At 39.8% G+C, this 27,271-nt stretch overlaps 1 protein-coding gene across 4 annotated transcripts in view; it reads left to right on the top strand.

Annotated features, from left to right (window-relative positions):
• The window catches only part of SSBP3 (single stranded DNA binding protein 3), a 197,425-nt gene extending 174,527 nt beyond the window's left edge, over window positions 1–22,898 (top strand). For 2 of the 4 annotated variants that reach the window (XM_089515214.1, XM_089515212.1), the window contains 11 exons: window positions 6,469–6,535; window positions 6,648–6,724; window positions 12,308–12,372; window positions 12,516–12,564; window positions 12,979–13,014; window positions 14,045–14,099; window positions 15,771–15,841; window positions 17,877–17,955; window positions 19,435–19,463; window positions 19,841–19,942; window positions 21,125–22,898. In XM_089515214.1, coding sequence (XP_089371340.1) covers window positions 6,469–6,535; window positions 6,648–6,724; window positions 12,308–12,372; window positions 12,516–12,564; window positions 12,979–13,014; window positions 14,045–14,099; window positions 15,771–15,841; window positions 17,877–17,955; window positions 19,435–19,463; window positions 19,841–19,942; window positions 21,125–21,154 — 660 coding nt within the window. In that variant the 3' untranslated portion in view covers window positions 21,155–22,898. Of the gene's footprint in view, window positions 1–6,468; window positions 6,536–6,647; window positions 6,725–12,283; window positions 12,373–12,515; window positions 12,565–12,978; window positions 13,015–14,044; window positions 14,100–15,770; window positions 15,842–17,876; window positions 17,956–19,434; window positions 19,464–19,840; window positions 19,943–21,124 lie in introns of all 4 variants that reach the window. The other 2 variants (XM_089515213.1, XM_089515211.1) reach the window with 1 other exon arrangement.
• Window positions 22,899–27,271: the final 4,373 nt, after the last annotated feature.

The following is a 27,271-nucleotide window of genomic DNA, read 5'->3' as shown; positions in this document are numbered from 1 at the left end:
ATAATACAAACAGGCTATAATACAAACAGAGCCTTGCTTGTTCTAACCAAAAACCTATCTACTTTGGCATCCAGTTTTGCACATTAGTTCACCAGATGCTTGTTGGGAAGTTCACAAACAGGACAAAAGGAGGTAACTGATCTTCCCTAGTGACTACTATTCAAACACATTCTGCCTCTGTGCTAGGGCAACATACAGCGATTTTGACTGAAGGAGGAATAGATTTACATTCTGTATATCATACTAAGGTAGTAGTAATAACAAGCAATCCTGTAGACAGCTTTAACATCCTTAGCCTTGGAAAACAAAACACAACATAAACACTATTATGTTGTTTGAAATGTATATTTCAGACCCTTACGCTCACTTGTAAAAAAAAATTATAGGAAGATAGTCATATTTCTCTGTTGCAAATAACAAAAAGTCTCGTGGTATGCACAAGATTGACAAGATTTTTGTGGACTGCAGTCCACTGCAGTTGTATGTGATAAAGAGGGCTGTAGTCTATGAAAGTTTGCATCCAATAAAAATTGTTCACCACTTGTTGTTTTTGCACTGTCTTGTTGGGTTGTAGGTAACCTTACTAGAATTCAAGCAAAGTTTAGGACTCTGTGCTTTTGTGAGCAGTAAGTTGGTACCATTGCTGCAGTGGTAGTTTATTTCAACAGTAGTGTTTCTCTTCTATATTCCTGCTGCACCCACAGTATAGAATAAACTTCTTGTTAGCTTCACTATGTCTGCCCCTAAGTCTGTATTACTGTTTTGAGAGGATAGCTACCAAGACACAATGAAACACAACCTGTGAAGAGCAGACTAAATACATTTTAAAAAATACATTTTATATGTTTTTAAAATGGCATTGCTGCTGTTTGGAATGGGAGCAATTTTTTCCCTTACTTTTGGGAGAGAGGGAGATGAAAGGACTATATCAGTACTTCTGCATTTTTGTTGTAGAGAGGGATACTTGCATTATTAAAAATTAAAAAAATAAAATGTGGCGAGAGATTCTATCCTTTACTAGACAGAGTCACACATACTCTAAATAGGTTCCTATATTAGTAGAGTAACCATAAAACACTGTGAATAGTGACAACCAACTTAAGTAGGAGTGGAGAGAGTCTTATTTTTCCCATTAAGAAAATGTTGCCTTTAATGTGGAGGACAGTGTGACAGAAGCACTAGCTAAAAGAGGCATCTGGATCTCCTTCAGCATATGGTTAACTGCACATTGTTGTACTATAAACTGATTTTCTGGAAAGCCTAAGCTAGTGAATAAGGGAGAGTTGGAAGGTAGCTAGAGATTTGCTACATTGCACAGTTTCTCACATTTCTAAACTTCAAGAGAAATCAATCAGCCAAGCACTGCATTGGGAGATTGCTTATGCTGGGGTAAATTGTGGACAGTTTTCTGGGAATAAAACAGCCTTTTAAAACCTATTCTGTGCAATTTTTAAAAACTGGTTATACTAACTTGGGACCAAGTATGACCATACATTCAACCGTTTATCTAACACATAGGCTTCATTCAGGAAGTGCCTGGGTGGTGGGAAAGGATAAACTGCAGTTACCAAGTGACTGAGCAGGCCTAATTTTTTATTAAAACTGGGAGACAGATGAGGGCATCAGATGCTTCTGACACCTAGTTCTTGTTGATTGACAGTTTTCTCTGTCCCATGCATGCATGCATGCATATGTTCATACAGAAACTTATTCCTAATATTCTGAAAGCTCCCTTTGGTCTGCCTAATTAACTGCATATTGCATAAAGTAACTGAATGTCAAAGAGGTTCAAAGAGTCACTTAGCACATTTTTATTATCTGGTGTTTTTATTACTCGAAACATGAATCTACAATGCTGGGCAGAGAGTCACATGAAACTACAGCTCAAATATTCATGTGTAAAGTTTCTCTAACATGAAAGAGAAACTAATTGGGAACTAAACATACAAGTTTATTAAAACATATGTCTGGTAAAATCATATGCCCAATGATTACTTTTTTGAGGGCTGTTTCATTATTTCATCCCTCCTCTATTTTGTTTGAAATGTCAATACATCTTAGGAAACCCATAAAGTGCTCTAGAACTCTGATGATATCTTTATGTGTCACATGGTTTTGAGCTTTAGTTTGAGTTTTACCTAATTATTTCCATTTGGGTTTCAGCTGTAGGTCTATGCAGGACTTGTAAACACAGATCTTAAAAAGATCTACATTGAAACCATTCCACAAATCTTGACATTCCACTCTTTTTAAAAAATACATTTTGCTATTACATAGGGTTCTTTGGTTTTTCATCCAAGGGGTGATCTGATCTCCAACCAGCCAGCTTCAGCGGTGCTGCAGCCTCTTGGGGTCCAGCCCGTTAATGGGGCCTTGGAATCTGCTTTATAAAGCATCTAGAAATTCAGTATAATTGCACACATAAAACATTTTTTAAAAGCAATACATTTGGTCAAGAAATTATTGGAATACTTGGAGCAAAAAATGACAACCTAGCTAGTGTTATGTCCACAGAAATGTATTAAAACATGCAAAGTAGAAACAAATTAGTGTTAGAGAGCATATATTACTTTTTAAAAGTTGTATATAAATATGTCCCACCCTTGACCTTTAAAGCAACTCTTTGATATCTAGGTTGAAACCAATAGCTTCCATCTTGAGCTAGGGCGTTGCCTGTATTTCTAACACATTTTTTTTCATATTTTAAAGAAAATATTCATATTAGAGCTAGCAATAGCAGCTTCATACCACACTGAGCAGTCTCTAAGTGGTTTACAACTGTGAGCTAATTGCCCCCATCAAGTTGGATACTCATTATAGTGACCTCAGAAGTATGCAAGGCTGAGTTGACCCTGAGCCCCTGGCTGAGATTGAACTCAAAACCTTGTGGTTTGTGAGTGAGTGGCTGCAGTACTGCCATTTAACACTGCGCCACCAGGACTCATAGTCAGTTGCATCATATTGCAAAGCTTGCCCCCTTTTAAACTTCTCAGGGGACACTGTAATCTATATTTTCTTTTCTGCATTATGAGGACATTTTATGACCTTGAAAGATTTGCTGCCAAAATAGAACAAACCTTTGGAAGGAAAAAAAAAAAAAGAAACAAATCTTGTAGATTCTATAAAATGACTAAATATGCCTTTAATGTTCACAAATGCAACCTCATAATCTGCTCATATCAGCAAGGTAAAAAATGCAGGGAGAACTGTATAATGCTTGCTGATGAAATGTTGGGGGAAACATTTTTCCTACTGGGGGAAAAATAACTTTAATATATTTACATACCTCATTTGTCTAAGTGTACATTTTAAGATTACATTGGTATCAGAAACAATTTCTTAAGGACCTTCTTTCTTAAAATTAGACTGTATGGAGAAACAGTGAGATAGGTGCATTAAAAAAGTCTTGTGGACATTGTTTTCCATAGGACACACATTTTCTGTCTTTCTGTGGGACTGCGATCAAACAGGCTTTGTGGGATGTTTCAAAACGTGACAGGCTCTGTTTTACCATACACACATAAACAGAAAAAAATTTCCTGGAGGGCAGAAATAATTTATGAGGATCATTCTGGCATGCTATCTACAAATCTGCCCCATCTTGGTTTGGACCCACACTTACACAAAATGATGGAATATAATTCAGCCATGTCTAAGTTTCCATTTATTTCATTGTGTTGTACCCTATCTGTACATCATCATTTTTTACATAAGATACAATGAGGCAGTACTTTTCTATATGTGTTACATTTGTACCACTTATCACTGTTATTATAGGCATAATTTAAATTGTTTTTAAAAAATCTCTATATGCAGCAAGAGCAAAGACTGCTATCTGTATGACTTGAATCCTAAGATAATTTAAAGAAGTTCTTGGAATGACATTTTCCTGTTGCATTCTTCCTTCCTGCAGCTCTAGAGATTTTTTAAAGTCTCTAGAGCACTGAAGACCCCTCTACTTGTAAAGATGCTGTGGGAGAGAGAGGTTGCCTCACATCAGGGGCACAGGTGGCTGGAGGGGGAAAGAGGGGATATGAGACTTTTAAGAAAGTCCTGTGAACATCTTAAAGGTAATTTGTCATGGGATCTAAGGTAGTGTGTTTTTAATATGAAGATCTCAATGTAGATGAACACCAAAATGATGTCTTTTATGACAGGAGTGCAAATGGATCATAGAGGCATTCTCCTGAATGCTCATTTCAATTTCCAATTAGGTTATTCAAACAATGGAAATATTCCATTGGTAATGCAGTCCCTGTGGTGTCTCATCACTGTAGCCCCATCATATTACACTGTCCCATTCATCCCCAATACATTTGTCATCATATGGCCTGTTTAACTTAACCATTTCTTGTCAGTGGTGTACTTTTTGCAGTATAGCTGGGAGAATTTTTTTTTTTTTTAAATGGAGCAATTTTCCCTCACTTTCCACAAATCCTTGGAGTATAAGTACACAAATCCTTTGAGAACATGTTATGACTGGCAAATAATCCACCAAAAAATGGGGGTAGGACAGCATCAAATGGCATACTTAAAGTAGCCACAGTCAACTACTAGTCCAGCAGAACTCCTAGGGCCAGTTAATGTTGACTCTAGGACAACACAGGGATACAGTCGTCTTGCTCTTACTTGTAGGAGAGTTACAAAGAGGATAATTGGGGTACTTCTGTTCAGCTCTGAAGCTATTAAGTTGTGGAGCATCATAGGGCTCAAGTCTGTCCTTATTCTATCTGTTGAATATTTATAACAAGCCATTACAGTTTAGTGTTTGGGTGCCATCAATATGCTGAGAGAACTAGCTTGGTTTTTCCCTATCAGTGGACTCAACTGAGATGATGCAAGTCCTGGATCAGTCTCCTGAGATGTAACAGGCTTGATGAGGATCATTAAGATTAACAGAATCCCAGTGAGAGCAAACTCTGTACATCAGTAGTCCCAATATTTGACAAATGAGTAAGCAATCTGCTCTTGATGGACTTGCACTCCTGCAGGTGTGGAAGTTTGGTATTATTCTAGGAAAGGCTCATATGGTTTCCATGGATCAAGACTGCTCTTGGTCTGCCAGCTGTGACCACTCCTGGACAGGGACAGCCTGGCTACAGTGGTACACATGCTCATAAATTCCTGTTCAGATTACTGCAGTGCTATTTGTCTGGAGCTGCCCCTGAGGACTGACGCAGCAGATGGCAGGAACAACCACATGCAAACTATATAACAGTAGTTTTAAAGAAGTTGCATTGGTTGCCAGTAGATTTCCAACTGAACTTTAAAACCCTAAACAGCTCAGGGCCTCATTTGCTGAGGGAGTACCTCTCCCTATTTTTGTTTTGTTTTGTTCTGTTTTTGCCAGGAGGCCTTCATTTGTCCCTCTGTTTGGAGTAGTAGACCATGAAGGGAGTTAAGGGAGAAGGCTTTCTCAGCTATATCCCCCAATGCCCTTCCCTTGGATGGCACTGATGTTGCCCTTATTTTGATGCCACATTAAGGCCCGAGGGTGTTTTCAAGCCATTAGTTAGAATAATTTTGCATTTTACCACTACCCCACCCTCTCAGCCATTCTTAACCCAAGCATTTGAGGCTTAATGAGGTCAAGCCTTGGCATTCGAACCCTTGTATTGCAGGTTTTATTCTGAGTTCTCAGACTGATGTTTTTTGAGAGAGTGTGCGGGTGTTTTGAATCTTTCAAAAGTGATTTTGTTCATTTTGATGCACCCTGAGATCAGCTGATGTTATGCAGATCAGAATGTTTTAAATAAAATGGACAAACACAAAAAGTGTGGTTTCTGAAAGCATTCATAGACTATTTTGAAAATAACACTTAGTTATCCAAAGGAGGTTGGGATAGGATCACAGATTGCTTTAGCCTTATTTGCCACCTTTCTCTTGGAACCCAAAGTAGCATGAACCATCACTCTTTTGTCAAATTATGCTGGTGAAGGACATTTCTAGGATAAAAATCAGCAAGTGGTAGGAAAGGACAGCTCAACTCCTTTACCAGTTGATTCTCCTCTAGAAATTCTCCTTTTCATACTCACACATACACACAAAACATGTCTACTTCTATTATTAGCTTCAGGAAAAATTGTCATAAAGAAAACAGAATTGGGGGCATTTCCACAAGAGAATCAGCAGGCAAGGAAAAGACTAAACATCCAAAGTTCTCCCCTATAATTCTACACACATTATGAGATACACATGAGGTTTAGAAGATAAAGGTTTTATTCCATCTTCATGTTCTTTAGAAAAATGACTTGTGTCAGTTCAATGTCTAGAGTATTTATTTCATGAGATGTTTAATATGTATAATAAATAAATTTCATTGAAAGCTAATATTTCTGAAAATGGTATACCATGGTTAAACAGGAACATCCATTACTTTTTTTAATAGTCACTGCAGCAAGTGTGGCTAATCTTGCTGCTCATCTTCCACGTTTCTGATTTTCCCAAATTTATTTCCCCTTTTCCTAGCCTCCAGGGGGTGTTCCTGGTACACAGCCCTTGCTGCCCAACTCAATGGACCCCACACGACAACAAGGTAAAGGTTGTTTGAGGTTGTCTGCAGATGCTGTCTTGGGTTGGGTTGGCTATTCCGTTCTTCAGATGCATTAGTCTTCTATAACATCTTCCTCTCTTCTCTATCTCTGTAGGGCATCCCAACATGGCAGGGCCAATGCAAAGAATGAATCCTCCACGAGGAATGGGACCCATGGGTCCGGGTCCACAGGTAAAACCTGGGCAGAGCATTTCCTGTCCTGTCCAGTGCCAAGTAACATCTTTGCTATTCTATGAGCAAAACATCATAAAAGCAGCCACTGGGGGCTTAAAGAGTTAGGAGCACTTCCATTACTTCCAACCCCTTTTCTCCCCGCCATTAGTGGTAATGCATTTTACATTAGTGTGTTTACATGTGTCTGGAAAAAGCCCACCTTCCAAAATCTTATTATGACTTCAAAAGTGAACATTCTCTTATCACGTAGTTTGTGTTCCCACCTACTACAAACACCCCTGCCAACTTTCCAGTGTTGGTCTTTTGTCCAAATGGACAAACTTCTATTTTAATTGGGATTCTGCCAAGAATAAATTTTCCAATTCAAGATGATAACCCTTGGAGGATAAGGTAGAGAGATAGTGTAGCTATAATGCTGCATGTATCTGAATTAATCAATATTTAATATTTAAATTACCTGAATCTATTTGGCTTTCATTTGCTTCATTCTTTGTACCAGGACAGATTATCTAGGGTGTACAACCCCTATCTAGCAGCCAAGGAAGGTTTTCTCCCTGGATATTTGGTTTTCATACCTTGCCTTTATGTTAGAGCAAGGGTGGGCAGAAGTCTGCATGCCACCCCTCCCTGGTCCCCCTAGGAATCATTTAAAATATAATAGTAATTTCCAAACACATTTTTAAAATTCAAAATACCCCAAAATAATCTTTTGGGTGTTTAGAGAACATTTTCACCATATTTAGAGGCACCCTAGACAGTTATTTTTTGAAATGAGAAGTAAACCAGAGGTGACTTGCAATCACTTCCTGTTGTTTTTTAAAAAGCCTTTCTTGGACCTAAAACAGCCCAAGAGAGTCCCCAAAACAAGGTGAAAATAATTCCATGTCACCCAGAGGCCATTCTGGGGCAAAACTTTGATTTGTTTGGTAAGGAAATGAGTGTGATGGAGGTGTGACACTCCTGAGTTTCTTCGGGGGTGAATACAGCCCTTTGGCCTTCCAGAGCTGCCCACCCTTGTGTAATAACATTTAACATTTTCCAGAGGCATTCCTTGAACCAGTCATTGTCCTTGACTGCTTCACCCACTCTTGAATCAGTGTTTAAACAAGGGGTGGCAGAGAAAGCCCTAGATAGTAAGACTTATAGAACAATTAAAGAGTCCTTAATTGTACATAGCCATTTATGTTAGTTTATGGATGCCAGAAGATCCAGGATTCTTTTGGGACTGATTTTCTAGGCCTCCTTTCTCCAGCCCTCCAGGTACCCTTGTCATAGTGGCTAAAGAAGATGAGTGTTTCGGTCTAACTCATTTGCAGGGCACCAGTTTGGCAAAGGCTGCCATAGATTATCCTTTCACAACAATATAAGGCAAACCTCCACAGTGCAGACTGTTGATTAAGACAAGTGTAATGGTCTCTAGCTTCATATTTTGTTTGTGTTTTGGTTGATTGAGATAATGTGTGTTTATTTACATGTTGTAGTGTTGATTGATGCTACTGAGGAATGCACATCTCTTCTTTCATAGGCTTGCCACTTCTCCATGAAGCCTCCCTTGCAATCCTGCTTTCTAATTCTTTTCTTCGCATGCTGTTTCCTGAAGCCTGACAAGCTGAAATGCCTGTCTTCATTTTGAAGATTTTCATACCAGTGCTTACCATGGGGTAAGCGCTGGTAAAACATCAGGGAAGTACACGTGTATGATAGCCTAACATTCTTCCCAAACATCAGGGAATGGTCCCATTGCTTCCAGTGTCCTTGAATTGTTTGTGGAGCAGCAATTTCCTATGAACGGAAACTTTGTGTTAATGGGAAATTGCTGCTCCCCAGATGATTCATAGGTGCTGGAGGCAAGGGGATAATTCCATGTTGTTTGGGAAGTGCATCGGGCTTTCATACATGTGCGCTTCCCTGATGTTTTACCGGTGTTTTACCAGCGTTTTCCCCAAAGTAAGCGCTGGTGTGGAAATCTTCTTTGTCATGCTTAACTTGAGAAAAATTCAGACAGGTTTTTCCAAGGCTTCAGGTGGTTTCAGGTGACCATTTAATTCATTGTCACTTATTGCAGTTTGCATGCCACCATGCAGGCAAGTAGTTGCTAGTAACATTTAGCCAAATAGTAAAGTTCTTTCTTTCACTTGTTTGATTTTTCAGCCAGTGGCACTGGCATGCTAAAATTTCCTTCACCATATGGCTGGATGACAAGATGTCACCTTCTCCACATAATTACATATGCACTGCACTAAACAACTAGGGAATATATAATTGCCTATAATTGTGTATTATTGTTTTAAAACCTTCCTTTTGTGCTTAAATTCATATACAATCACTTAGTTCAATCTTCAAAACCATAGTTTTAGAGGATTAGAAATGTGCTGCAGGCTTGCTTATCTCTTCCTCTCATACTTCATTTCCCATCTCCTGGAGGAGGGTTCCCGCTAACCATAATATGCTTGTCTCAACAGCATCTGACAAGTTATGGTTAATACTAGCCATGATATGTAACCATGGTTTGCAAACCATGGGTTGGTACATAGTGCTAAACATAGTTTGCTCAATTTAGGCATCATAGCAAACAGTGGTTAGAGCAACCTGAAAACAGGGGATTGGAAATGGAGACAGTGAAAGCTTGCAACATGTTCCTGACTATCCAAACTGCCCAAATTGATCCTATGTCTCTCTAAGATATAAAAATAATAATATTGTCGAAAGCCCGCTGTAGATTCAAGTGGTGTTTAGGGAGCCCTGCAAGCATCTAATCCTCTAGGTTTGTCCATTACACCAAATGTAAAATCATAATCTTTTAAAGGTATCAGATGCCACCTTAATTTGGAAAAGTATATAAAACACGCAAATATGTTTCATCAAATCACGTCTTACCAAATTTATTGTGGGTGCTGCTGCAGCATTAGTACTGACCATAACAAAGTACAGTCGCCCTGCTGTTTGCACAACCTTGGAATTCACACCCTCTCTTAGCAGCAAACAGATAGGGAACATAATGGGGTGCATGTCCATGGCACGCAGCACCCTTCAAGCCCCATTGGCAAGTTTCCATTTTCACAGGAGGGGGTGGAGCAGATCCCCTGAAAAAACGGAAGGCTGACTGTATTATGTATTTGCCTGTAATAAAGTCAGCCTTGTACTCTTGGCTCTGCTACTATCGGATAAACCTCAGAGTCAGCAAATGTACACAGGGACATTCAATTAGACCATCTCTTTTCAGGTTGGGACTGATAGGGGCTTAGCAGGTGATACTGGAAAGTACATGAAGGAGTCTAGATTCAGAGGAAGTGAGCAGATACATACCATGCAGTTTTGTTTCATGAGCAGTACTGCTCCAAGAGCTTGTCAATTCTGTTTACATTATTTTTAAGAAAAAGGTTGAAGAGCAGTGTACCATCAGTCCATACCGATATCTTCTGCATTACAGTTATATGAATTAATCCTAATTGTGAGAGTACAGCCTTTGTCACTGCTTTGTGGGAATGAATCATATGGAGAAAACTAACAAAATTCTTGATAGTAATAAAAAGTTTCTGTGGGGTCTTCTGTTCATCAGAGACCCACACACTTCCAGAAGGAAAAAGTTGTCCAGTAGCCTAGATTCTATGGTTTGTTTTAAATAGTTTGGCACTGTTAGCAGTGGGGCTCTGTGTATGTGCCTTTCAAGTTGCCTGTTGATTTATGGCAATCCCATTAATTTCATGAGTTTTTCTTACATAAGGAATACTCAGAGATGGTTTGCTATTAGCAATGGGTACAAAGTTCTTAATAACCCCCCATGTTTTATTATAACAACTTTCATCTCTTAGAGTTGCATCAGCCAAACAAATAATGCTTCAAAGGCTCTGGTTGTTCTGTACATCTTGAACAAACCAGTTGGTTATCATCCTAACCAAGCAAATAGGCAGTAATTTCATTATTAAGATTTTTTTTTATTTGTAGATCCAGAGAGATTGCAATGTCTACAAAGGGTATTTGTAAAACCATGTTTAAATGCTGTGTAGAGAGCCAGTATGGCTTCATAGTTTGGGTGTTGGACTAGGAGCCCAGAGACCAGGGTTTAAATCCAGACCTTAGGCTAGTCACACTCTCTCAGGAGGCCATGAGGTAATTTGTTCTCTGAATAAATCTTGCCAAGAAAACCCCATGCTAGTGTCACCATAAGTTGGAAATGCAAGACTTGCCCATTCAATAATGCAGATTTCTGAGAATCTGAGATCAAAAAGGTGTTCTTTGTATACAAGAGAAAGTTATGGCCATTATGGTAAAAACTGAGTGTTTAATCAACATCAGAACTAGTTACAACCATTATTTAAGCTGCTCTCAAAGAAGAACCGACTTTTAACTACCCCTCAGGACAGAAGCATGTCTTTGTGCAATCAAAAGTCGGATCCTCTGGGCAGCCGTGTTTGGACTGGTTGCAACAAGCCAGCCAAGTCTTAAGTTGCCTTTTCATTTCTGGCCCTTAAACATGATTAGCACAGCTTGAGCTTCGCAAGTGTGATGGATTGGCTCCCTTTGGATTTGTTTCCCTTGTTTAGGCCTCCTTTACAAAACAAGTGAGACATAGTAGTGTAATGCCTCATTTATACTGATTTCTTTTGTGGGGATAGGGTCCCCCAAAGATGAAACAAACAGAAGTTATGATACATAGAAGTGAATTTACATAAGGCTGCTTTGGTCTACATTGATAGTCAATTTAACGGGGAAGCAATGCACTTTTGATTTTTATTTTATTTATTTATTTGCTTAAGATTTGTCTCATTTCTGTCATGTAAGTCTTTTCTTTTTTTTTTTAAATGAAAAAGCATGTTTCTGTGACTATTTTAGACCAGAGTTGCTGATTTTTTTCTGTTGTTGATAGACTCCTGGAAGAATATTCTTTCCTTACAAAGCTGTTTCAAACATTTCTGCTCTCAGCATCCCTTCTTCTGCACATCCTTATCACTTGCTCATTGCTCTGTATTCCTTAAAGCAGAACTTTTCTTCTCTCTTTCATTCCCAGTCTCTCTCTCTCTCAATCTCACCTTCTCTCTGTTGCTCCCCACCAGATTTTTTCTGCTTCTTCCCATGCAGCCCACGCACCTCACCACTGCCAAGCAAGTAGTCTAATTGCTTCATGTCTACTACTTGTTTGGCTACATGTAGCAGAGAAGAAACTATTTTTGGTTTCTTCCTTTTTGTCTGTATTATTTTTAAAGATAACTATCTTATATGTATGCTACAGGTGTCATTACTCCCTTGTTGCTATACACTGGCCACTGCAAGAAGCCTTTGCCCATTGGGCTTTCCTTGTAAATTTCTACCATAAGATTGAAATTTGATGGCTTCTAAGATTTTTTTTTTCCTTTCAAAAAATCTTTTCCTTACAAAGAGCCAACTGAGAGATGATACCACCCTATTTTACTTTTTGAAGTTGCTAATTTTTGCCTGTATGTTCATTATCATCATCTTTTTTTAATTAAAGTTCATTTTCACAAACTAACCCTCTCGTTTTTGTTTGTTTTTTTTCCTTTCTCTTTTCTTCTCCGGTTTCCCTTCTCGTTATGGTAGACTGATCCTTGGTTATCATTGCAGAACTATGGCGGCGGAATGAGACCTCCACCCAACTCTCTAGGGCCCGGCATGCCAGGGATTAACATGTAAGGCATCTTCCATGCTGCTGGCTTTTTATTGATGTTCCCCTGATATGGAAATAAATTCGGTTTTACAGGTTTTTTACTCTATGTTAACATTTTATCACCACATATTCATGCTAAAGACTTGTTTTTCTCTCAAACTCTAGGGGTCCAGGAGCTGGTAGACCATGGCCCAATCCCAACAGCGCTAACTCCGTAAGTGTCTCCATTTGAAATGTCTTTCATTCTTCTTCCTTGTCCGTCATAATTTATTTTTCCTGGAATATTTTCCTCTCCTTTTACATGTGTCCCATACTTTTTACTGTCTTACCAGTGGAACTCATCCTGGACAAGAGGCATGGTGGAAAGTGCTCCCTTGCCTCTGTGTGCTCCTATCCTGATTCTCTGAAGAATTTAAAAACAGTAGATCTGGGGAATGCAACGGGAGGGCTATATACATTGCCTCAGTCTCCTGGATAACAGGGAACAGCCACTGGGTAACAGCAATTAGGAATTTGTTTTGATGAATCCTTGGGCAAAGCAATCATCACCTATAGGCGTTTTTTATTTTCTTGAAATGTGTCTTTTTTTCAAAAAGTAATATCTGCCCTCTGCTTTTTTTTTTTATAGATTCCATACTCTTCTTCATCACCTGGTACATACGTGGTAAGTTCACATTTCTTTATGGTGATAATGTGCCAACATACTGAATGATGCGATATTTTTGGAATTTGCCTGCATGAATAAACATCCTAGGTCATGCTCATAAAATAAGTACTTGAAGTGTAGCATTTTTCCATGTTGTGTGTGTTTTCCTAGGATATAATGCAAGAATCTTTGTAATGTGTGAACTGTTGGTATAGTTAACTCATATAGCTACAGGTATAATTACAGTCAGTCTTCCACATTTGCAGCTTTGACTTTTGTGGAGTTGATTATTTGTGGATTTGATGGATACGTTCTCTCTAGGAATCTCTAGGTCTTTCAGAGACATTCTGCTGGATGTTGACAATATAAAGTTGCACTGGATTACTTAAAGATTCTGAGAAAAAACACTTCTCTTGGCATTTGTAGGTCCTCCAGCATGATTCTGTGGTCAAATTCTGGCAGATGCTGAGTAGAGTTCTGCTGGAGGACATAGAGATTCCTAGAGAAATGTTCTCTCAGGTTAAAAAGTACTATTTTTTTAATTTGCGTTTTTCCACCTTCACAGGGGTCCTGTGCCCCTAACCCCAGCGAATGTGGAGGTCCACTTTACTTGGTTTTCTGTGAATGATGCACTGTAGGTAATTAGAGATTCCTGTATATTCTTAATTGGTCTGGAATAAAATCATTACATTAGCCCATCTAAAAAGTATGAACAGCATTCCAAGTTGCCCATTTCTATTTGCTTCTTCAGCACATGTGAAGGTTATTGAAAGACTGCCCTGTTACTTCCCTGGTAGATAGACATAGTATGTGCATCTTGCACAGAGACGCCATCACTGTCTCTCAGTAAAAACCTTCATTTTTCCTGAGGCTTAAACAAAGAAATTGCACTTTGGCTACAAGAGTGCATCAAAGGTTTTAACAGGAGATTAATGCTTGGCTGAATACCAAGGTGAGACATTGTTGCTGACAGCAGCAGGATCTGGCTGACCTATTGCAGGTTATGTTATCACACTGGTTCCTGATGTGTATTTAATCTTGTCAACAGGGGCCCCCTGGTGGTGGCGGTCCTCCTGGAACACCCATCATGCCTAGCCCTGCAGGTAAGGAGTGGGGGGCATGAGAGCCTTACATTTTTCCCCATTTAAAAAAAGAAGAAGAAGGACCCCGATATAGGTGGGTTGCTTCTTTGGTTGTGGGACTCGATTTCAAATGGCAGTGTAACATTTTGCTTGCTGCCAGAGTACTTTCAAACAGCTGCACACAATCAATACTCAAACCGACTCTTTTGAAAGAGATGTCATTTTGCCTTACCTCCTTCCCTTCACTCCCTCCAGCCACTGTTGGTGACTTGCCTTCTATCCTTGCTTAAAAGAGAAGGGAGCCTCCCAGCAGGCATATGAAAAATGGGGTTAGAGCAAGGATCCACCCATGCCATCAGCCTTTCCAGATTAGTTGGAGGCATCATCTTTCACATTTGCATCACATTCCAACCTTGACCCTCCCTGCAAGCCCTGTGAAAGATGTTCCTTTTCCTTTGATGAACAAGCCTTTTGAAATTTCCCTCTTTGGGATGGGTGTACTTTTGTTAGTAGACGATCCTTCTTCTCAGAGATTAGTAGAGATTAACTTGAATTTTTCTCTGTTTTTTAAAGAAATTAGGACAAAACTTTTTTTAAAAAAAAAAAATTGTATGCTCTCAGACCTTCCCCTCAATCTACTCTAGACTGTTCCACTCTTTACTTTCTATTGGATTACTCGACATTCGCTGAAAGCGCTTTCTGTTGTCGGGGGGAAATGTCGCTGCCAGATCGTAATGTGAATGTACAGTGTGATTTCTGAATATCACTTTGCAAAACTGTGCTCACTGAGGTGAGCACACTTCGTCTACACACACATATACACACACACCTCAAGAGGCTGTGTAAAATCCCCTCCCCCAGCTGCTCTTTTCCACATAGTAAAGGGGAGGAGGAAGAGAGTGTCAGTGTTGTGGCTGGTGAATTTTCCTGACAGGCCTGCAGGGGTGATTTACTACACATTGTATGTGTCAGTGGTAAGAAGAAAGGATTTGGGGAGGGGGGAGGCTCTGGGGAGTTAGCCATGCTGCATGTAATGGTGGTATACCACAGCTGCAGGGGTGGAGCTTACACAATGTAATATTACTACTGCCTTCCTCCTCCTGAATTTTTATGAGAACTCTGACCTACATTTCAGACTAGGTCATAATAAAACAATCCATATGTTAATGTAGGCACAGGTCTCCCCCTTTTAAAAAAAATCAGTCACTGTGACTTGCTTCTAATTTCTGTGAAGGTTTGTATTCTGTAGCTTGATTTAAACACTATTATGTCTTTTATTTCTATGTGTGAGTGAGGAGGACCTGAGTTCCTTCTTTTTTGAAAAAAATAGCTATATACCATACATGGAATGTTTTTGTTAAACAAAAAATATGCTTGCTGTAGCAAGCTAATTTGCATTGGCTAATTTTGAGGTGTCAAGTGACACATGGCAGAATATTATCTTTCCAAATCTCTCCTGATAAGAGAGCTCCAGTATCCTCTTCATCTAGTGGCAGAATTCTTTTCACAGTTGAATTTCTGTGATTAAAAACTTTGTGAATCTTCATTAAATACAAATTAGCCAGAAAATGGTGGTACTTAGAGAGAATTTTAGGTGATAAAATACAAAAGAATGAGTTCAAGTGGCATGAGTTTGTTTTAATTAAGAAATGAATTAATCACCCTGACTTAGTGGGTTTCACTGTTCTACAGATTCGACAAATTCAAGTGACAACATCTACACAATGATTAATCCCGTACCGCCTGGAGGCAGTCGGTCGAATGTAAGTCTGCTTTCTAATAATTTACATATCAGATACCATAACAAATCATAATTAACTTCATCAGTTGAGGGTAAAGCAGTTTAATTGATTTCAGCCATTTGTTACAAAACAGAAATAAAACAAACCATCAAAAAGTGATTAACTCTTCAGCGACTTTGTTAATTTTTTACGCCTATTAAAACAGCAGCATTCATGCAGCTCTGGTCAAGACTGTGTCACACACACTGCTTGGTAATGGGGTTGCATTTAAAGGGGGTACTGCTTAAACCTAGGTCCTACTTGCCCCTTTAATTGGGGCTAATTAGAAGGGGTCTTCTGAAGATTCCCTGCAAGACTTTTCAGGAAGCACCTGCAGTTACTTTACACTTCCTTCAGCATAGTCAGCTTCAGGAATTCATGAGCCCTTGAACATGGTGGCCTCGGACCAGGGGAAAAGGGCAAGGTAAGCAGATGCTGCTATTTCTTCTCCTCTTAACTTACTGAGGAACAAGAGGCGAACAGACACCAGTGGCCTTTTTCAGTAGCAGCAAGGTCAGGGGAATCCAACATTCATTTGGGGCTCTTTGTGAGGAAATAGATCCCAGTAGTAAGAGGATCAGCCCAAAAGATCCTTAAATATACTTGTACATGTTTGCCAGAAGAATCTGAACCCTAACAACTGCTTTGCCATAAAGATGAAAGAGGGCTGGATGTGACCATCAGAGTAAGCACCACTAACTGGGTGATCAGTGAAACAGACTATTTTCTGTTACCAGAAAACATCATCCAAAGCATGGTGATGTAATAGTAGCAACAGAGGAGTAGTTATGAGGAGCAAAGGGATACCATTGTCCCCCAAATAATAATTCTGGTTCCAAATGCATTTTTTCTTCCCTCTCCAAATTTCTAGCACACCAGAAAGTCATTTAAATTCATTCATATGTAGAACGCTCATATTTGCTTTGTTCACATTCCCTTGTTAACATTGCCTCCCCTTTTTCTTTGGATGCCTGAACAACATATCCAAATACTGAACGAAGTTTTAAGTTACTGTACTGTCACAAATTTGGGGACTGAAAAAGTGTTTCATTTCAATTAACAGAATTCCTTTTAGAGGTGGGGGCATGCCTTCATTTTGCCCTCACTATAGCTATAGTTTGAGTAGGGAACATGTCTGTTTCAAGGGATAGAATCTATATAGATGGAAGAGATGGTTAAAGAAGTAGCCAGATGGCAGCTAGCAGGAACAGTTGGAACCCAGAATTAGGCAGAGGACTCCTATAGCAGGACAGTTCGTAAAACTAAAGCAATTGGGTCTGCACCAGTGTTGGATGGAAGACCATCGAGGAACCATGGAAGGATAAATGGCATGGGCCCTGAAGGATTTTCTAACTGGCAGCTGAAACATTTTGGCAGATGGCATTTCAAAGCCTGAATATGTCATGCTATTAGAACTTCCACTCTCTAGTCTTGAGCTTTTTAACTCACCAAGTTAGCATGTACGGTGAGCTGGAGATTGCCCAAATGCATCCAACACAGCTGCTCACTGTCATAGGGAAACAACATATCACACACAACAACACACACAAATACAGGTGGTGGCAAAATTATTCCAGCTGCTAGCACAATTGAAAAATGCATTGGAGGATATGAAACAATGTAGAATGTATATGGCACTACTGGGCATATGCCTTCAAACATCATTGAAAGCACAGATGCCATGTAATTAGTTGGGTATTAGCTGTTCTGTTTAGCTAGTTTCTTTATTTTAGACTGAAGAGTTCCAGACAGTTTCATCTCGTAGTTATGGCTGCCTGTAGAGGTAGTAGAAGTACCTTAGAATAGAGAGTATTTTGCTACAGTTTGTTTAGAGAGCCTGTACCCAATGGGAAGTGATGGATTTTTAGCACAAATGTTTGCATTTGAGGGTTGCAAGATCTCTGTCTTTAGTACCTGAGTCCTGAAGCTACCTGTATTGAAGATAATCAATCAGCTATTGATATTTCATAACAAAACTGATGTATCTTAACTAATAGTATTATTTCTCCTTTCTCAGTTCCCAATGGGACCAGGATCGGATGGCCCAATGGGAGGCATGGGTGGGATGGAGCCCCATCACATGAATGGCTCATTAGGTAAGAAGGCAGAAAATACTTAAGAGAGACATTTTTGGAGGATGATAGTGTTTAATAAAATGCTCTGCTTTAGGGGATGCTTCCAAAGAAGACACGGATTCTCTGATAATGAAAGAATTTATAGTTTCATAATACATTATTTAATCATATAGAAAGAGCAATAACAAACAGCTGTTGCTATTTACTTTTTTAGTATCTGGAATTATGTTACTGCACAATACTGGGTTTTTGACTGGGGAACCAACACACTGGAACAGTTGTTTAATATGCTTTGCAAGTAGTTAGATGGAAGTCTAGAAGAAGGCCCTGCACTTGGATGTGTTGTTGGGTTATAGGAAAATTCAGAAATAATGAGTTGCTGCTGTTCTCAACTTGCTTCAGGGAGCCCTCTGGCGGGCTCAAACCCAGTTCTCTTAGACCGCTTGTTTCCTTTGTTCTCACCTTTCTTCCCCACCTCTCCTAGCAGTTTACCTATTGTTAGTAGAACTGGATAACTGTTGTTTAAAATTTCCCCACAATACTTTGTACTCTGGTATAGTATTAGGTTTGAGGGAGTTTGGGGAAATGTAAAACAACAGATGCCCAGCATTCAGCACTGGCAGAAAAAAATGTAAGTGGTTGGGTTAATATAGGCTCTGGAGCCTGAGTATCTGCCCAAGAAGCCACATGAGCAGCTTTCATAATGGTGTCAGCTCTTTCATCCAGATGCCTGATGTGTTCTGATCCCAGAATCTGTGGGTCTCTGCTTATTGGTGATTGCATGATTCTGTATTTTGTCTTGTGTCGTGGTGGTGAGAATTCACTTGTTTCCCAAAGTTTGGGGCTCACTCTGTGCCCCACTCTCTGGATGACCTTGCCATTTCAAATACAACATAAAAGAGTAGCCGGGGAGCAAGTAGTGCTAGTCACGGGCTTGCCAGACTCCTGTTGATGGATAAAGGGGAAGAAGCAGCATGAACCTAACTGTGGTGTGTGTGTTTTAATTAAAGCAGCAGAAAGACCCATTAACCTCCTATGCTTGCCTTATACATCTTGCTGAAGTAGAGGTGCTGTACTCCATCTTGATCAGTGTCACGAAACTCACGGGAGGGAGTCGAGGCCGTAGCAACTCGATTAGGCCATTACTCTAGTGCCGTGCAGGAAGGTGAGCTGGGCTGTGCTCCCGGGAGTTCTACATGCAAAGGAATGGCAGCTGAGGCTTTCCCAGCATGTCCCTTTCTGGAGGCAAATGTTAAGAGGTTTGCATTAGCCCAGCTGTGACCTGCAGCTCACTAATGTACTACCAGCTGCTTCCTGGAAGGCCCAGCCGTAGCTTCTTGCAGCAGTGTCTTATTTCTGGATGAAGGTTCGGAGACAAAATGTTTCATTTAGTCCTTGAGTGGGGAGGCTAGTTGAACTGAAAAACAATTCTCTAATTTAGAGCAAGCAAGTTTAATTATTCTCACTAACTGCTTACCTTTTGGGGTTTTCTTACACCAGGGTCAGGAGACATAGACGGACTTCCAAAAGTAAGTCTTCATTTTTGCTAGTCATGTTTGCATACTCCTCCTCCTCTTTGCTTTAATGAACCACATGTCAAGTGTGATAGGAGACGGTGGGAACCAGGAGAGTTCTGAAATCATCCACTCCTGGCTGAGTTTGGGTGGTGTGGCCTTCTGCCCTTTACTCAGCAGAGCAGGACATTTTTGCTCTGAGCTCTGTGAGGCAGTCAGAAAGTGCAGTGATTTGTATTTGTCTAGCATGGCGGTGGGGGGGCGGGCGGTATAATTGTAGAACAATGTTTTGTTGCAGTGGTGTAGTATGCAGTATAGTAGAAAGATGACTTCTCACTTTTTACGTGTGTTGTGTTTGGGCTGTTTTTTCATTCTTTTTCCTTAAACACTAGAATTCTCCAAACAACATAAGTGGCATTAGCAATCCTCCAGGCACTCCACGAGATGATGGTGAACTGGGAGGCAACTTCCTCCATTCCTTCCAAAATGACAATGTGAGTCATTCTTACAGCAGCTCTTTATGCTAACAGAGTTTGAATCACAGTCTCTGAAGGCTCTTTTTAATCTGTTTCTGGGGAAGAGTAGTTGATTGCACAGAGAATGATGGTGAAGTGAGCATAGTGCTCTGGAGCTGGTGTGAGATAGTGTTGTGGGAAAATAGGTGCAGAGAAAGTGCAGCCTAGGAGTTAATAGAGGTGAGAGAAGATCCAGAATAAGGCAGTCAGCATGAGATGTGTCGAGCCAGTATGGTGTAGTAGTATGAAGGCTGGACTAGGAGAGACCAGAGTTTGAATCTTTTCTTGGCCATGGAAACCCCCTGGGTGACCTTGAACAAGTTCCATTCTCTCAGGCTAGAGAAAGTCAATGGCAAACTCCCTCTGAACAGATCTGCCCAAGAAAACCCTATGATAGAGTCATCTTAGGGTTGCCATAAATCAGAAACAACTTGACGGCACACAACAACAGCAATAAAATTGTGATATGCAACATCCTGTTGCAGCAAGAATGATTCCAAAGTGAGGTGATGCAAGTAGAGAAAAGAAACCATGGGTCATTTAGAAGTAAATAAACACAGATAGTATGTTTTTTTGTTGTTGTTAGCTGTCCTCGAGTCGATTCTGATTCATGATGACCACGTGGATGAGACATCTCCAAGAATCCCTATCCTCCAGTGACCTGCCCAGATCCTGCAAGCCCTTGCCCATAACCTCCCTGATTGAGTCTGGAAATAGTTCTGCCAGAGATATTTATAAGACAAAATGATGCTTAGTTATGGAAAATGGCATTCTGAAATCTGTGTTCCTTATAAAAGATCATTGTAAGTTAGGAAGCCTTGTCTTTTTTCCTAACAATATTTACAATAGAATAACATGCAAAAAAGTAAAACCTAGATTATACCACACATTGCTTTGTTACATGCCACCCCACCCAACCTCATTTCATTGGCAAACCAGTTATGGAATGCAAATAATTATGTCTCGATAAATTAGTCTCTAACATATTCTAGATTTCTGATTTATTGAAGCCAATTATGTAGCTTTATCGTTTTCATAAGCCCACATCTCTTTCATATCCCATTTCCTCCGCTTCCGCAGCATTTAGTATTTTGGTCTTGTTCCTGCCTCATTCTTACTCTGTGATTCTGTTTCTCTCCCCTCCCTTCCCTCCTCACCCAGTATTCTCCCAGCATGACGATGAGTGTGTGATTTCCCTCCTCCTTCACCCCACATCCTCTTCTCCAGGACAAAGAAAAAGTCGGCTGCCATTTGGAGGATCTCAAGAAATTATGCAAGAAGAGAAGCTAGGTGTGTTTGGCAGGGAGACATACAGAGCCGGGGACCCACCCCTGATTTTTGGTTTCATGCAATAAAAAGGCTGAACTTTTTATTCCATAAAACAATGAAGGACAAATCTTTAAAATATTTCAAGACAAAACAAGATCCTTCTTCTGCAGAAGGATTTATTCTATGTACATGACACTTTTTTGTTGTTGATTTTTTGGAAACAAATGAAAGCCTCTAGCACCCAATTCCAACCTCCTTTGCTTGATTATTCTTTCAAACCTGTTGTATGTTTGTGCTGTGCTACGCAAGGAAGCTAGTCTAGATATGAAATCTCATGTTGTCTCTGTAGCCATTTTTAAAAAAAATTAATGAAAACTGGACAGTTTTTTTTAAAAAAAGAAAATTGGTGGGGGTTGTTCAGAAGGCCTTTCCTCTTCCCTCTACCCCTCTTCTTTTTGTTTGGTTAGTCTTTCCGTTTGGTGTTTTGCAGCACAACGCTTTTCTCCAGCAAGAAGATCCAAGTGGAAAAGATTTTCTCTGCCTCATTCTAGGTTGTAGAATGCAGCTGGTCCCCTTGTAGGATCACATCCTCCAAAAATACAGTTGTTACCTTGATATCTGTGACTGTGGCATGCACTATATTAGCCCCTCCTCCCCAAAATTGCAAAGATGTATGAACTGCCCTTTTTCAAAACAAAATTCCTAGGGGTGGGGTGGGGGTTAGGATACTGGGGATTATTTTTTTTAACATTGGGGAGGTATCAATCAACCAGAAATAAAATGAGGAGGCATTACAAACTTGACCTGGGACTCGAAAACTGTGAGCGCAAACTTCTTAACATCTGTTCTGTTTTGGTTTCTGTTTGGTTAGTTTCAACAAAATGATGTGATCTTATTAGGGTTTCACTGTATATGCTCTGGAACTGGATGGAGATATTTTTAAGTAATTAATGTTGTTAAAATGTATACTTGCTATTCTGTAGGCTCTCTCTCCCTCCTTCCCTCCTACTCTGTAATTGAAAACAAAATTTTAAAAAAACCCTTACCTTCTCAAGGTAGAGGTGGCTACAGAAAAGCATACCATGTATAGTGAAACTCGCAAGTCTTGGGATCTCTGTACATTACACTCCCTTGTAGCTGGTCTTTGTTTTATATAAAAAGAAAAAAAAACTTCACTTCTGATCTATGTATTTCATATTATGTAAAATATTATCTTCCCCTGGATTTACCTACCTTTGTGCGGATTCTTGAGAACATTGTATCTTGTTTCAGTGTTTTTTCTTACCTTGTAGTCTGGTTCTAAAATTAAGCGAGGGAAAAGAAAAGTAATTATTATACATTGTAGTTTGTGTACGATATTTGTTGATAATGTTTTATTAAAGGGATGTCTTTTTTCCGCACCCCTTAACGAAATGTTTTTGTTTTGTTTTGTTTTGGGGTTTTTTGGGAAACATTGGCTTGTTTTTACTCTGACTGAAAAAAAAACAAAAAAAGATCCAACAACCACAGACGGTAAGATTTGACAAACTTTTTTTTTAGTATTCCAATTTTTAAACATGTTTGCCTTTTTTTAGGCATTTTAACTGTGCTTTCTTTGTAGAAGGATGATAGTGGGGGGAAGGGGCAAGCAGTCAGTCTCACAGTTACAGTTAAGATAATATTTAAAGGGGGGAAAAAACACCAAACCAAGATTTCTCCCATTACTAATGCAGCACTCTTTCTATTTTTTTTTTAAGGGATAACTGACAGGTTTCATTGTATTAAAAAGTGATAGCTAAATTATTGTCTTCATTGGTTCAGGATGGTTTTTGAAGGATGAATCCAGATCCTCCTCTCTCTCTTCCCCCCATGCTGTAATAAATATAAACATTTGATTTCAGTCCGTTGCTGTTCATTACTGGTGTTTTGCTATAACAGTGGTCTTGCGCCTCTCATGGCTTTACTAATTTTAAGAGTGTTGGCATAGATAGTCATTTGTAGCATTCTTATTCTGGGGTTGCAACTTACTGCCTGTTCCAAAGGTCCTAACCATGCTGGATGTTTGGACCAGTTCCACATTTCTTTTAAAGATACACCCAAATTCAAGCAAGTCAGCTCCTCAACAGTGAAGGTACAAAGATGGACAACTTGAGAAATGTCTAATCAATATTGGTTGTTGGAGCCCATGAGTGGGATATTGTTATTGTGTCCTGTTGGTTGGCCCTATAAGTAGATAGGCCAGTAGGGCTCTTTTTATATTCATGTTGACGCCTAGAAAAGCTTTCAAGAAAAATGTGAAGTATTTCTGTAGAAATGGTATGTGTGAGGCAGTGAGGGTCAGGACTGTACCTCACAAATGGCTAATGTATGCCAGGGTCATCCAAACTACTAAAACATGGTACACCTTCAGCCCAGGACACACAAAATCTGAAAACAGTATTCTGTCTACTGTCAAAACCTAGAACATGAAATTTATCTCATAGTGAGGTAAGTTCAGTACACATGAAGCCAAATTGCCTGTGGCATGAAATGCTGGGACATGGATGTTCCACATCCTTCCAGGCTTTGATTTGGGACAAGGTACATCTAGTACAGAGATTCTCAAACATTTGTCCTCTCAAGTGTTTTGGACTTCAGCTCCTATATGCCCCAGCCATCTTGGTAAACTGAAGTCCAAAATATCTGGAGGAGCAAAGTTTTAGAAACACTGACTGCAAATCATGCATTAATAGTTGTGGAATACAGGTACAGACTTCTTTTATTGGTGTATCAGAATATGTGGTATGACTATTGATTGAGATATCATTTCTCCATTTCATAGAACCATCGAGTTGGAAGAGACCGCAAGGGCCATCCAGTCCAACCCCCTGCCATGCAGGAAATCTCAAAGCATCCTCAACACATGGCCATCCAGCCTCTGTTTAAAGACCTCTAAGGAAGGAGACTCCACTATACTCCGAGGGAGTTTGTTCCACTGTCAAACAGCCCTTTCTGTCAGGAAGTTCCTCCTAATGTTAATCTCTTTTCCTGGAGCTTGCATCCATTGCTCCGGGTCCTAGTCTCTGGAGCAGCAGAAAACAAGATTGCTCCCTCCTCAGTATGACATCCCTTCAAGTATTTAAACAGGGCTATCATATCACTTCTTAACTTTCAGTTCTCCGGGCTAAACATCCCCAACTCCCTAAGTTGTTCCTCATAGGACATGGTTTCCAGACCCTTCACCATTTTAGTCACCCTCCTTAGGACACACTCCAGTTTCTCAACATTCTTTTTAAAGCATAGCTTTTTACTTGCTTTAATTTTTTTTATATGCCTTCAGAGACAGCACCCAGTTTGCTAGCCAGTTCACAGAATACCTCATATGAATTAGCACTCCCATTCTACTTCAAATTTTCAAGCTCTTTATATTAAAAATCGCCAAACATTGGACAGTGATCCAGCATTATATTCAGACACACTTAAATGCACAGAATGCCATCTTATGTACGTGTGGATTTTCAATGCTTTACATTTGGAAAGGAACTAAATGCTCCAGATGTTATGTTCTAATTCAGGCAAGGGACAAAGAGCAAAGCAGTTGACAGGGTGCCCATGAAATAGAGTTGTAGCTGTATAGCATCTGTGCTTTTAGAATGCAGTGGCTAAGTTGGTTGGGGGATTTGGGAGCTATTGTCCAAAAAAGTAATTTTTCTAGGCTTTGCAAAAATATTTCAGATTTGGAGAAGTCCCAGCAGACTGGAGGAGGGCAAACATTGTCCCCATCTTCAAAAAGGGGGAAAAGAGGATCCCAACAATTATCGTCCAGTTAGTCTGACATCAATACCAGGAAAGATTCTAGAGCAGATCATTAAACAGAGAGTCTGTGAACATCTAGAAAGCAATACCATAATCACAAAAAGTCAACATGGATTTCAGAGAAAGAAGTCATGCCAGACAAATCTAATTTTATATATATATATATATATATATATATATACACACACACACACACACACACACACACACACACACAAAATTACCAGCTTGTTAGATGAAGGGAATGCTGTGGATATAGTATATCTAAATTTCAGTAAGGCTTTTGACAGGGTTCCCCATGACATTCTTGCAAACAAACTAGTGGAATGTGGACTAGAGAAGGCAACTGTTACATGGATTTGTAACTAGTTGACCGGCCGAACCGAAAGGGTGCTCAACAATGGCTCCTTCAACATCTTTATCAATGACTTGGATGACAAATTGGGGGCATACTTATCAAATTTTCAGATAACACCAAATTAGGAGGAGTAGCTAATACTCAAGAGGACAGGATCAAGATTCAAAATGACCTTGATAGATTGGAAAGCTGGGCCAAAGCTAACAAAATGAATTTCAACACGGAAAAATGTAAGTTACTGCACTTAGGGCGGAAAAATGAAATGCACAGATATAGGATGGGTAACACTGGGCTGAATGAAACTACGTGTGAAAGGGATCTAGGAGTCCAAGTAGTCCACAAATTGAACATGAGTCAACAGTGCAATGCAGCAGCTAACAAGGCCAATGCGATTTTAGGCTGCATCAATAAAAATATAGTGTCTGGATCAAGGGAAGTACCGTATTTTCCAGTGTATAAGACAACCCCCAACTTTTCCAGTTAAAATATAGAGCTTGGGATATACTCGCCGTATAAGATTACCCCTCTTCCAACGCACACCAAATAAAAATTTAAAAAACAACAGATTTGATTTCAATATGGTAATTTTAATTCAAATGCTTATGACATGCAGGTACTTAGCAGGAAAACTTGTTGTATACAAAGCCTGCTTGGATTGGTCAGCTCTCCCTGCCAACCCAGCCCTCCCTGTCTCCAAGATTTTCTTCTATCATACTTGTACAGCGCCGCCCTTGCTGCTTTCATATGGTCACCACATATGGAGAATATGTGGCCCCAGCCGTTTTTGAGCTCCCCTCACCATATGCAGCAACCGCAGATTCTCCATTCTGGCTCAGACATTTCAGCACCTGGCCTATAAGACAACACCCAGCGTATAAGACGACCCCCGATTTTTGAGAAGATTTTCCTGGGTTAAAAAGTAGTCTTATATGCCAGAAAATACAGGAATAGTGCCACTCTGTTCTGCTCTGTTGTATCCAGTTCTGGGCACCACAATTTTAAAAGGATGTTGAAAAACTGGAGTATGTCCTAAGGAGGGCGACTAAAATGGTGAAGGGTCTGGAAACCATGTCCTATGAGGAAGGACTTAGGGAGTTGGGGATGTTTAACCTGGAGAAAAGAAGGTTAAGAGGTGATATGATAGCCCTGTTTAAATATTTGAAGGGATGTCATATTGAGGATGGAGCCAGCTTGCTTTCTGCTGCTCCAGAGAACAGGACCCAGCACTATGGATGCAAGCTCCAGGAAAAGAGATTCCACCTCAACATTTGGAGGAACTTCCTGACAGTAAGGGCTGTTCGACAGTGGAACGCACTCCCTTGAAGTGTAGTGGAGTCTCCCTCCTTGGAAGTCTTTAGGGAGAGGCTGGATGGCCATCTGTTGGGGATGGTTTGATTGAGATTTCCTGCATGGCAGGGGGTTGGACTGGATGGCCCTTGCAGTCTCTTCCAATGCTACGATTCTATGATTTTCACTCAACATATATGTGCCAAAATTGAATGTCATCATTACCGGTAACTTTTATGCAAAAATATGAATAGCATTTCTGTTTGTGTCTGTATTCTACTTCCATAAGATAAATCAAGGAATAGTACAGGACACTGAAAAATTTGATAGCTACATAATAATGTTCTTGCATTCTCCATTGGTATGTGTTCACCAGGCATCACTTTCAAGTCTGTATTTCTAACATAAATGAGTTCAACATGTCTTCTGAAAAGCCCCACCAAGAGTGATATTTCCATGATGGAAAATAACTGCCTCATTATTACAGTGGTGTAGTAATGAAAGATAGAAAAATAAATTTCATTCTTTTTCATGGGCAGTTTGGATATATACAGTATAGTATCCGAACCTAATTTATACACAGGTGTTTTCTTCCCTAATGGAAGCCAAAGACAGTGCAA

Source organism: Sceloporus occidentalis, unplaced genomic scaffold (genome assembly GCF_023333645.1).
Source record: "Sceloporus occidentalis isolate IW3139 unplaced genomic scaffold, rSceOcc1.0.p SCAF_3, whole genome shotgun sequence".
NCBI lineage: Eukaryota > Metazoa > Chordata > Lepidosauria > Squamata > Phrynosomatidae > Sceloporus > Sceloporus occidentalis.
The sequence above is the reverse complement of the archived record's forward strand: the minus strand, read 5'-3'. Positions and strand labels throughout refer to the sequence as shown.